We start from the raw sequence: 13,451 nt of genomic DNA on the forward strand, positions 1-13,451 counted from the left end.
CCTCTCGTTTAACTCATATCATGTAACTGGAGGAATGGAAATATGGTGAATATATATTGTATTAGGGTGTCCCCAAGATATTGTGCTCCCTACATTGAACTGCCTGCATTGAAAACCAAAACACTTCTTCTACCATCCATGTGATATAAAACCTCACCTTCTTAAGTCATTCTCTTTACAAAGTATTTTGCACATCAATTCTAGTAACAAAAAAGGAAAGCTTACCCTGCCTCCATTCACCTATCACACCCTCTCCCGTTCCATATAGTTGATATCCACCTAAGAATATCAAGCTTTCACTCCCTACTACTCTACGTCCCCTAATTATTACACCTTAGTACATAACAGCCCTTCCACAACCCAGTAGAGAATATATCCCACTATATCACACTCACTACACAAAACGTATTTCACACTCCTGGTACTATTCTCTATATTCATCCCTTCATTATATATCCCATCAATGCCCTATTTTCCAAGTGTGTCCTCCAACACCAGTCCCCAAATGTATCACTCCAGTCCCATAATTCCTAATTCATCAATCTCAAAAAAATCCCCCACTGGCATTAACCGTGCTCTCTATTTATTCCCACTGTCACTGCCTCTTGACCAGCTAAAACTTTTTTCTGCTCCCCAGCCCATGCATTTACCAAATACTTATCTGTACATCTTGTCACCCTAAGTCATCCTATTCTCATATACTCCCACTCCTAAACCCCCAATAGAAAATAAAAAAATGCTCTGCATCTCCAACTTTTGATGAAGTTCTCTCCTGATTTTATAGAGCCACTTATTTATAAAACATGTATCAAACATATTATCATGAATTCCAGCATTCAATTATAGCCTAAAATATCCTTCTTTTGATGTATAATTATTGCATTAAAATAATTTTCTTAAATGCCATTCTTTTCTCCCCCTAATTCACATTATGTCAGTTTTATTAGAAGTTGTGGTAGTATCAATTTTCTGTTGATTAATTTTTTCTGTCTAACAATACATAGATAATAGATTACATCCCACGTACTAATAATATGGTCGTGATCTGTAGAGTGCTCAATCCTTTTTGTTTTGAAACTAGCACTAAAAAGGCCTCCAAATCATTGACATTTATTTATCTGCTGTAATTAAACAGTGATTTGTTTAAGCCTTGCCATCATTAATTCTGTGCAAAACCCTTCTTACAAGTCTATTAATAATCTGTGAGCAGAAGGCCTTAGGACTTTACCAAAATGATTGCATTAAATAGAACTATCCAGCCTGGATTCAGGATTTATTTTACAATTCAAATTGTTTTATTCCACATCTAAGCCATAGTGCTTTATAATTCTCTACGAATCAAGATTAATCTTGTGCTGTGTAATCTGTGGTCTATTCTAAAATAACAGTAGAAGATAAAGTGCGTATATCAGGTTTAAATCCAATAAATAAAAGTGCTTTAATCACCTATGGGGTCACTCCACCACACATAAAATAAGTGAAAATAATATAATAAAAAATGGTGAGAGCACACATAGACAATAAATATGAAATATTACCCTTACGGTTCAGTAAAAATCCTGTAAATATAAAATTAGGAAAAATACATAGGGTAATAAAGTCAAAATAAAATTTAAAATGGTGTATAATTGAAGATTATGCTAGCGCTAGTGTACTTATAATCTTAATTTTAATAATGACAGGAGGCGAGTATTTTGCTTTACTCTCTTTACTAAAACTCCATAGCAGTAAAGAAAGTGAATAAACGTTTTAACCAATCAAAATGCAAATAGGGAGTATATTATTTCAGTCAACAGGCTCCTCCCCCTCTTTCGGAAGCGAACATCGGAACAGGGAAGAAAATAGTCATAAAGTCTGTAACGAACATGCGTAATGGAATCCAACGGGAATGATGAACTTCTTGGGTTGATTAGGAAGAAAAAACAGGCACCAACCGGAGAACTTCCGATGCTTGGTCTTTATATGATGAGAAATATCGTTATGGTCATGCCGTAGATGTTCCAACTTCTTTCACACTTAAACTGAAAAGAGAATATGAGAAAGGTTAGGCACCGGTCTTGAAACTGTTTGTAGTCATGACAGTGATCCATCGGATTACATTGCAATAATTTAATTTGTATATTCAGTGTATAGACTACTAGTAGTTAAATAGGCTAATGACAACAGTGACTACCTTATGAACATAAGATTCAAGGAGTTATGAAGAAAAACAGAAGAATGAAGAAATGTAGAGAAGTATGATTAGAGTATGAATAGAGTAGTTCCCCTCCTCCCGGGTGGGAAGGGTGGGAAAATACTCGCCTCCTGTCATTATTAAAATTAAGATTATAAGTACACTAGCGCTAGCATAATCTTCAATTTTATCACATGACAGGAGGCTTCATATTTTGCATTTTTAACGCTGTAGAATCAGAGACATGGCAGCACTGGAATTCGGACGGAAATAGAAGGTGCGGAATGTAGATTCCCTAGACCAATCAGCGGAGCGTAGGATATCCGTTAAGGAGGCACCCGCCATGAAGGCTGAGGATGCTGCTGCTCCTCGTACTGAGTGGGCTCCGAATGTAGTGTCCACACCGGCTAGCGATAGTAACCATCGAACCCATCTTGCTAGGGTGGTGGAAGTGATGGGGACATGTGGTCTGACGTATGATACTAGGAGTTGACCTGATGGTGTAGACCGAAGAGGTAGGGTGGTTTCCACGTACTGTTGTAGTGTGGAGACAACGCAGAGTTGCGGTTCTGTGGGGAAGAAAGGATAAAACACAGATGTGGAGTCCGTCTTAGTGCGGCGAGATATCCGGAATGTAACTCCTTCTGGAGAGATTGAGAAAGCGTCTATGTCCAGTGCTCGTATGTCTGACACTCTGCGGAAGGAGACCAGGCAGAGCAAGACTGTGAGTTTTGCTGATAATTGACGGAGGGAGAGTCTGTCGTTAGTTGGCCAGTCTTTCAGGAATCGGAGGATTACGTCGACGTCCCAGAATTGAGAGTACTTGGGCCCTGGGGGACGTTGTAATCGAATGCCTCTCAGGAGTCGGCATACAAGTGGTTCTTTGCCAACTGGAATCCCTTGTATGGGGGCGTGGGCCGCTGAAATAGCTGAGCGAATTACATTAAGTGATCCGTAAGAACGTCCTAATGAGAAAAGGTGAGATAGGAAGTTCAAAATGGCTGAAACTGGGGCCGTAAATGGATCGAAGTTCCGTTCCAGACACCAAGTGGACCAGGAATTCCAGGCGGATAGATAGCATCTTCTGGTTCCGGGTGCCCATGAGTCCCATAGCAGTTCTTTAGCAGCCTGCGATAGTTCGCCGACTTGCCAGGAGCCCCTGAAAGCGTCCAAACCACCAGATGGAGATGGTTGTCTAGGATTAGTGGATGAGGGTTGCCTTTTGGATCTGTTAGAATGTATTGATGATGAGGTAGTAGAAGGGGATCGTGGCATGATAGAGCTAGGAGATCTGGGAACCATGGTTGTCCCCTCCATAGTGGAGTGATGAGTACTAGTGAGGTTTGCTGATTCTTCAGATAGTGTATGGTCCTCGCTATCATGGCGAAGGGAGGGAAGGCGTAGGCTCCTGTGATCGGCCAAGGTTGTAGGAATGCATCCACTGCTGCGCTCTCCGGGTCCGGGAGCCAGCTGAAGTATAATTTCGTTTGTCTGTTGTTGCGGGACGCAAACAGGTCCAAGTGGAGTGGACCTAGGCGTTCCGCAATGCAGCTGAAGATTTGTGGATCTAGTTTCCAGTCGCTGGTGTCCCGCCAGTGGCGTGAGAACCAATCCGCCGTGAGGTTTGTCTCTCCTGGGAGGTATTCCGCCGTGAGGGAGATGTTGCGGGGTAGGCAAAAGTCGAAAATTTATTTTGTTATTTCTGATAGGAGACGTGAGCGGGCTCCTCCTAGGCGGTTGATGTAACGGACTGCGGAAATGTTGTCCATCCGGAGTAGGATGCAACAGTCCGACTTGTCCTTTGCTAGGCTTCGGATCGCGAAAGACCCGGCTAGGAGTTCTAGGCAGTTTATATGTAAGTTGAGGTCTTGGGATGTCCAAGCACCTCCTGTCGATATATTTTCGCTCGTCGCTCCCCATCCCCAGAGGCTGGCGTCTGATTCTAATATCATGTCGGGAGCTTTCCCGAAGATGGCTCGGCCGTTCCATGCTTCCATGCTGTCCAGCCACCATCTGAGTTCGTCTCTGACTTCCTCTGTCATCGGGACCGGCTGATCGTATGAGGGGTTTTCCCTGAGAAAGAAGCTTTGAGGCGTTGCATTGCCCTGTAGTGAAGTGGACCTGGAAATATAGCTTGAATGGAGGCCGAGAGAAGCCCTATGATGCGTGCGAGGGTGCGGAGTGGAATGGTGTGGGAGCGGATGGCCCTGCGTAATTCCTTGCGAATGGCTGAGATTTTTGCCGTCGGTAGCCGTAGAGTGCTGGAGGTGGAATCTATCTCGAATCCCAGAAATTGAACTGTTTGTGATGGGGAGATAGCTGATTTTTGAAAGTTCACTGTGAAGCCCAGGGATGATAGGAGATCCGTGGTGTAGCGTGTGTGTTGTATCAGTCTGAGTCTGTCTGAGCAGAACAGAAGGAGGTCGTCCAGGTATATAATGCAACGAATGCCTTGAGCTCGAAGATGTGCGACCACGGGTTTCAGCAGTTTGGTGAAACACCAAGGGGCCGAACTGAGGCCGAAGGGGAGGCACGTGAATTGCCAGGGACGGCCTTGCCAATGGAAACGAAGGTATTGTCTGCAGGATTGATGGACGGGTACTGATAGATACGCGTCCTTGAGATCCAGTCTCGTGAACCAATCCTTGTCTTGTAGGAGGTCTCTTAACAGATGTATGCCTTCCATCTTGAAATGGTTGTAAGTGACGTATTGGTTGAGTTGTCGTAGGTTTATGACTGGTCGTAGATCGCCCGTTTTCTTCTTGACTAAGAAGATGTTGCTGAAGAAACCTCGAGGTTCGGACGCGGGTTCTATCGCGCCTTTTGAGTATAGGGTTTGTAGTTCTTCGTTGATGAGAGATTTGTCTGTTCTTGAGCAGTTGATGGGACGTGGTATTTCCGTCTGTCGGGGTTGGTCTACGAAGTCTATGACGTAGCCTCGTACTGTCTGTAGGATCCATGCGTCCGCGGATATTGAAGTCCATTCCTGGAAGAAAAGAGATATGCGACCTGCTGTATGCATTGGAAGGGAAACATGAGTGAATTGGTTGCTTACCTGCGGAGAAACGTGCTCTGCCTCGAGTGCGTGGTCCGTGACCTCTGTCTGCGCCTCGTGTGTAGGAAGATGGTCGGTATCCCATCTCTGGGTAAAAGGGCTGTGGTCTTGTAGCTCTGGGGCCTGCCCGTCCAAAAACACCCCTAGAGGGGTTTTGTCTAAAGACTCTTCTCATTGATGATTGAGCCTTGTTCAGGGATGTGTAGACGTTAACATGTCTGCTTAATTCTTTGAGAAATTGTTCTCCGAAAAGCTTGCCCTGTGCCATAGGACATAACTCCTTGGTGCCCAACTCCACCAATTTCCCGTCAATTCGGAGAAGTGCTGCTTTGCGTCGCTCAGATGATAAGGCGACATTGGCATTACCCACAAAACAAAAGCACCTTTGTGCCCATTCCCGCACGTCATGCGCCCATTCGCGCACCATAGTAGGGTCAAATTGATCGGCTTTGGCTAGAGCATCATCAGCCAAGTACATAATTCTGGATAGTGGTCCCACCGAGTCCAGAAGTTTATCTTGAACCCCTCTAAACCCTTTTTCCATGCCTTTTCGTGGGTCACGGCCACCTCGTGACATAAAAGTTGTCATCACTTGGTCAAATTCTGGCGTGTCCGCCACGTGGTCGGGTAGAAAAGGCCTTGGGCATTCTGACCTCAAACGGTTGCGGACCGTTTTGTCCATGGGCTTTCGTAGCCAGAGGTGCATAAACCTCGCTAGGTGGTCAGGAGGTGTCCAATCGCTTGAGCGAGGGTGTCTAATTTTTCTTGGGTCAAAAAGTTTTTGTCCCAGTGGGTCAAGGATGGTGTCTTCATCCTCTTGCGGGTTATCCGCATTATCTTGGTCTTGGGGTTCTCCCATGAATGTGTGTTGCGGAAAAAATGATTGGGATCCGGAGTCTGAACCCCAACCACCTTCATTAGAGTCTGAGTCGTCCGCTTGCCATTCATCTAAAATGGCCATGGGTTTAGTTTGGGACTGTTCTTCATCCGAAGAGTAGCCGTGTTGGGGATTCGTGATGGTGGCAGAAATGGGTTTAGCGCGTTTAGCGGGGTTTTTACTTTTATGTGAGTGGTCTTTTTCGCCTTTCCACTGGCGTTTGCCCGTGAGAGTTTCAGGGCTTTTGTGAGATTCTTGTGCATCAGAATCGGAGTCATGGCGGGATGGGTGGGCTTTAGATGGTTTCCTCTTGTCGGAGCCAGAGGCCATCATCTTGGAGAGGACTTTCTCCATTGAGGCAGAAACGGCCTCGTTCACCATATTTTGGAGATCTGTGGTTTGAGAGGTCTCCATGGTGTCTGGGTATATGATTGGCACAGGGCGTGGTAGAGGTCAGTCTGCTGTATTTTAGTCGATATAGACTGTAGTAATATCGCTATGCAATACCCCAGCAGGGTGCAATAACGTAAATTTTGTATAGTAGTACAATCGGGACCCCAGCAGGGTTATTAGAATAAATAATAATAATAATAAAACCGAGTACCCCAGCAGGGTCTAGACGGTATAGTAACTGGTCAGATGTAAGCCAGATAACCCCAGCAGGGTTGTAATAAAATGATACCCCAGCAGGGTATGAGTAGTGGTATGTTGGAGATTAAGCTCCAGCAGGATAGTAATCCGATTTATATAATCACCCCAGCAGGGTGTATAATGTCCAATGTAACCACTAGGCCCCAGCAGGGCAAATAGACCACTTGTTGGGATTTTAAATGTATTCTGGGCCTCACCCAGTATGACAGAGGTGGCCACAAAGCGACCTCCTTAGCAGCACAATGTATAGGGCAGCACCCCAGTCAGGCACAGGTTAATACCTGATGTGCCTTTAAACAGCTTGAGTGACTGACCTCTTGTAGCAGACTGTAGAAAGGCTTGCAGTGTCCATTGAACTTGCCGTTCTGAGGTTTCGCGGCAATTTGCTGCGGTCCTAAAATGGCGGCCGTAATCTCGCGAGACGCGGGATTAAAAATGGCCGCCGCGAGAAGGAAGCCGCGGCTGAAATAGGGCCGCGGAAAACGCGGCGGAAAATAGCCTCCGAGCGACGGCAAGGTGGGGAAAAAAGAAGGATGCAGGGAAAAACCCAAGCAGAAAGGAGAGAGTTAAATTACCACTAGGGTGAAGTAACCCCGGTGGAGGATAGATAGTAGGATAAAAACGGTTTAGAGACTACAGAAAATAGCAGAACTATATAGATAATGAAAAAGTTAGATAATAAAATAGTATATATGAGGAAAAAAGGTAAATAAAACATTCACATGAGGTAAAATAGGGAAGAGCCAAAAACTCTGACCTGTCTGCGATGGAGCAGTAAAGAAAGAGGGGGAGGAGCCTGTTGACTGAAATAATATACTCCCTATTTGCATTTTGATTGGTTAAAACGTTTATTCACTTTCTTTACTGCTATGGAGTTTTAGTAAAGAGAGTAAAGCAAAATATGAAGCCTCCTGTCATGTGATAAAATTAGACACACTCACATATTACTGAGTCACTGAAAAGCTGACTCAGACTAAAAGCTTTGAATGGATAAGGAGTAGTGATGGCTGGTATCCAAAAGCAGGCTGTAGATTTATTCCTTCTTTAAAATAACCAGGATGCAGGTTTCTTTCAAAAGGTTTAATTCCAAAGTAAAACAGCAGCAATAAATGAAATACAGCAGTTCCACTCTCCACACACTAACGCGTTTCAGCAGAATGCCTTTCTCAAAGTGTGAGTCCATTCAATGTTAACTTGCTTTAAATAAGCGTTTTTTCGCTGCCTTTTTCCACTCGAGGTTTCCAGCTCCTCCCCTTTTCTGACGCAACCGGTATCCGGGCATCCGAGCGTCCGTAGTTACCCCCTTCACTTCCGCATTCGTCATCATGACGTGCGGTTATGGGAGGAAAGTCTCCTGTTTCGGAAAGCTTTTTGTGATCGCGAAAAGTCTTTTATACAAGCATATAATATAGCAACATTTAAAAGTTACAATTTACTAACTGTCTAGTGGATACACTCATTTACTAATGCACATACTAAACTTAAAATGATGAATATAGCGTGTATTAGTTCACAGTCTATTTTGACAAGTCTCTAGCTAAACATAATACTTTTATTCATTTTAAATACTTAAAGCATACAAATACATACATACATTTCTTCTATATAAAAAAATCTTTAAAACAACACATTTTAAAAGATACAACAAATAACTATGTTTCTCATATTTTCTTCTTCCCAAAAGAATAAGAAAGATGGAGAAAAAGGAGATATATTAGTAAAAATCCATAACATAAATAAGAGAAAAAAATAATTTATAAATTCATTATCACCTCTAATAATTATGTAAAATTGGGCAAATTTAAATAATTTTCAGTTTATGTATAAACATATGGATGCTTGTATAGGTTTTTAAATAATCTTTTTATATACTTGTTTTTAAATAATCTTTTTATATATCCATATGTTTATGTTTTATCGTTAGAATATGATTAATTTATGGTTAAAATGATTGGCCTTCAGCGATATCTTTCCAACTACCTGCTAGCAATTTTTCACCTCCTACCGACAGTAACCATGCCAAAGACAATGGAATGATAAATGGAATTAATTGACCATATGCATCGCATTGTGAATTTGTATTAATTACTGCAAGAGTAATGTTCTTATAATCTGTTAAATTGAATGTAAAGTATTATGAGGGAATATTTTCTTTTGCACATGTAGTGTGTTATGGAAGATGACTTTCCTAGGGGGGCATATTTTTGACTAATAAACTTATGTTGCCCCCATACAAAAGGCATAATGAATTATGTGGTGTTTAGTATTGTTTCCACTGGGTGTTATAGAATGTTCCGTTGCTGTTGTGGTTCTCAATAAAGGGCCTGTCTTGAACCAAAGAGTGCCTGGACCCCTATTATTTTACTAATGTTTGGAAATCTGGTGTTTGATTCCGGCTCAGCAAGCACCCTGGCTCAGATTTGTGGGAGTGAGTGCAGTTCCACATATACTATTCATTATTAATTATCAGTCTTTTTTTAAATCAATAAATGTATTTAGATGTTTTAAAAATCCCAATATGGCTTCCTACACATACACACATTACAACTATCTGGTTTGGAAGAGCGTAATATCAATTAATTGAGAATATTGTTTTAATTTGATTTTAAAAAACTGATCTTAGTATGGTGCAATAATTTTCGGTGAACCTTTTAACACAAGCCAAGTTTGGTTATTCACTAAAGTGAGAATTCCAAGTGAATCCTTTCTCAATGGATTATTTTTAAATTCACATTCACATTTACATTCTTTGTTGTTTTTGTCGTTGTAGTGTATATGACCCTTACATTCCTGATTTGTCATCTGTGATGTGAAATCTTTTTAAATCAACAAACACAGCATGTTTTTTTAAAAAAAAAACACAACTGCGCAATGAATCAGAATATATAGCTCATAAAAAAGTCACAGAAGTTCTGGATTAGATCGGCATATTTTATTATGTTTAATTTAAAAAATACTGCAGTGAATATTCATTGCAGGCATAATCCTTCCTAAAAAATATTATTGCTTACTTATCTCTGTGTTAAGTCTTGGAAATTTCAATCTGGGTGGTTTTTCTATTGTCACTGAATGCATCTGTGTGTTTTGGAGATATCTACTAAAACATCATCTACTAAAACAGGTTTTCAACTTTCCTGCTTTTGTTTCTAGGTATCTTCTTTACTTACAAATCAAACGAGATATTTTCCATGGTCGTCTGCTCTGCTCTTTTGCCGATGCTGCATTCCTGGGTGCCTGTATTGTCCAAGGTTAGTATGGCTTGTGTAACCATACTCTTTATAAATAGTGCTATTATACAACTTATCTGCTATTGTTTACAAATCATTTTACATAAAATAATTGTTTTGTACACTGGAGATAGCAATTGCTGGTTTTAGACATATTCAATGCAATTTGCTTTTATTATTAATATTTTCTAGCAGCCCTGTTTATTGGCACCCAAAGGAGGTGCCACATTTGACATCACAACTTGCTCAAGAACCAGTCCTCAGTATATCATGTATAGGAATTATCTACTTTGTAACTGCTGTAACAATGCTGTAAATATTAATGTTGCACTCTGAGCACTAAAGTTTGTTGCATTGGACATGATGGTCTTAGTCTTTGGGTGCTGTCAAAATGTTTTGGCTCTCCCTGGCATCAAGCCCTCTCACCTTTCAGCCACCCTGATAATGTTGAAAATACACTTCAGTGATACCATGGTGCATTGTAATGTCCGCATGACAGGTATATTTTGCTTAAGAACACAGGTGTCGATTTTTTTTAGATTCTGATGTTTTGGCTACTCATTACACCATGGTTATCAAAAAAACTTCAACTCATGTTTGGTTAATAAAATCAGTTTTATAACTGGGTAGGGGCGTACCTAGAGCATTTGGCACCTGGGTTGGGTCCTGTGTTTGGCACGCTCCCCCCGAAGAATTAATAAAAAAAAACACCTGAATTATTTTATTTTTTTAAATGTATTGTACAAATTTGTAAACTTTGTAAAACCCCTGTCAGTTCTTTCTACAAACTCCTGCCCTGCTACCTCTCCTACAAACCCCTGCAACCTACACACCGAGTTACAGGCAGATAGTCACACACAGTTACAGGCATACAGTAACACACAGTTACAGTCAGTGTGTCACATGCACACAGTCACAGGCAGTCACACACACAGTTACAGGCAGACAGTTACACACAGTCAGTTACAAGCAGTCACACAGAGTTGTAGCCAGACAGTCATGCACACAGTTACAGGCAGACAGTCACATGTACAGTCACACACACATGGTCACAGGAAGACAGTCACACACACATAGTTACAGTCACACACACACTGTTACAGGTAACATAACACAGTCTCATGCAGACAGTCACACACACATAGTCACATGCAGACAGTCACACAAACAATTATAGGCAGGCAGTAACACACACAGTCAGTTACAGGTAGTCGCACACAGCTGTAGCCAGACAGTCACGCACACAGTTACAGGCAGACAGTCACATATACAGTGACACACACACACACAGCCACAGGCAAACAGTCACACACACACACACACACTCTTACTTACAGACAGTGGGCTGGAGAAGGAGTGGATTAACTGAAGTCCTTCCTTGGAGCCTGTTAGTTGGAGAAGCAGGGATTCCTTCTTGCTGCACCTCCATGTGCAGCAGTAACAGCAGCGGGTAAGGGCTGCGTTAAGCTCCGGCCCCACTGCCAGTTTGGCCCCGCCCCTGACTTTTCTTAGCTCTGCCACCAGTTTCCTTCCGTGTGGCCAGTTCAGCTGGTAATTGCTGGTCTCTGCGTATATGAGCTGTCATGGGGCCCAGCTCAGACATCCCCTTCCAGCACCCAGACCAGGATCCTGGCACCGCCTACCTTATGGCATCTGGGTCGGACAGCCCCCACCCCCGCCCCTTCCCACACCCTCCCTTAGTACGCCACTGTAACTGGGTCTCTACTTATACGTCACTTTTGAAGTAATATACCTGTTTTTTTATTTTTACTTTTTTTTTTTTAGATATTTCCACCAATCAAATAACTTATTAAATTTAATGTTTTGTTTTAAATGTTTTTGTTTTTTTTTTAAACCCTAAAATTCATTTTTTTCCTAAAATTTATGTCTTCAGTTTAGATTCATTAACTGTATGGTAAAATATTGCATACATATGTTTTTTGTAAAACAGCTGAAATTGGAGATTATGATCCTGATGAGCATCCTGACAACTACATCTGTGACTTCAAAATATTCCCTAAACAATCTCAGAAGCTGGAGAGAAAAATAACGGATATCCATAAAAGTGAACTCAGGTAATTAGTTTTTTGTTAGAAACTCAAACTCAAAAAGATGAGGTTAGAAAAGTGTCATTTTTACATACCATACACCTTACTAACCCACCCTCACACAATTTTTTTTTTCCAATAAAATAAATTAAAACAAGGACATACACTACATTGCAAAACCGATTGCACCGAGTGCTGTAATGGTTGCTATGATTCGTTTTTACCAAAGTAACACTAAATGACACAGTCTCAAGTTCCGGTTTGCAGGTCTGTATTTGAGTGTGTGCCTGTATACAAATATATGTGTTGAATTGTGTTGATTGGCAGTAAAATATATCCGCAATAACAGATAATGCAATAATGACTTTGAGATGTGGGTTCTCTAAGCAATGTAAGGCAAACAACAGAGTTTCAAATTGTTAATGTGATTACTGAACGTCCATCAGTCAACAGTACTTCAAAATTACTTAATGACTCAAAAAATAAAGTTTAGTGATGATTGCGCTACATAGCTTGACTGTTCTTGATGTGTTTATACCATTTACTTGTTTGGAATCATAATTCAAATTGAAATACCCATCTGTGATCTAGCATTGTATTTACATTTAGTATTTTCAAACTCAGCCTAGCAATAAAGAGACTTAAACATGGGGGAGTCACCAGTAAAATCATAATCTCCATGTAAATCCAAAGTAAACTAGTTCAAATATCTGCAGCCGTATGTGGTAGATACAAAAACATCAATAGTTAGAAAAATTGCCCCAGCCACAAGCGCCAATTGTTAAGGCATTCGAAAACAGAATTTTATGGCTTAGAATTTTAAAATGCTTTCCAGCGCTTCACTTACCTTGGTAGACAGGCCTCCAATGCCCTCGCACCCCCCCAAAAAAACATTAACACCACTAGGCTCATATACAGGTGCTACTATCATTATGTGTGGCCACTTACGGAAAATTGGACTTTGCAGGCACAGTACGTTGTACACCCAGCTGGACAGTTGGAAGCCATTCAGTAATGAATAAATAAACCTTGCAACATACATAGCACAGATATATTTATTTTAACAGGAGCCTGACTTTAGTTGTGTTAGTAAAAATTTCGATGGTGGCCGAGTTAAACAATTGCAGCTTTTTGACCTCTAGTTTCCCAGCTAATTGTCAATGTGCCACGAGCCTCCATTTATGTCCACAAACACAGACATATATAAACATATTTTAAAGATCTGTAAGAATGTTGTTCTGATGTGAAATATTTGTCTACAACACAGAGGATGGTGGACTTTTGAAAACTGAGCAGATGTTCCTTCAGGGAAGATGTGAAAGCTATAGTAAATGGTACTTTGTTGGTAGCAGCTATGGTTGATCTTTTATGTTCTGATAATCTGATAGGGTTTTTATATTTATTGTGAACTGTGGTTGGT

General features: G+C 41.3%; 1 protein-coding gene across 1 annotated transcript in view; it reads left to right on the forward strand.

Annotated features, from left to right (window-relative positions):
• The window catches only part of FRMD3 (FERM domain containing 3), a 266,833-nt gene that overhangs the window by 190,759 nt on the left and 62,623 nt on the right, over positions 1-13,451 (forward strand). The window contains exons 5-6 of the mRNA XM_063455005.1: positions 9,907-10,004; positions 11,935-12,058. Of these exons, the coding sequence (XP_063311075.1) occupies positions 9,907-10,004; positions 11,935-12,058 (222 nt within the window). The remainder of the gene's footprint in view (positions 1-9,906; positions 10,005-11,934; positions 12,059-13,451) is intronic.

Source organism: Pelobates fuscus, chromosome 5 (genome assembly GCF_036172605.1).
Source record: "Pelobates fuscus isolate aPelFus1 chromosome 5, aPelFus1.pri, whole genome shotgun sequence".
In the NCBI taxonomy this organism is placed as follows: domain Eukaryota; kingdom Metazoa; phylum Chordata; class Amphibia; order Anura; family Pelobatidae; genus Pelobates; species Pelobates fuscus.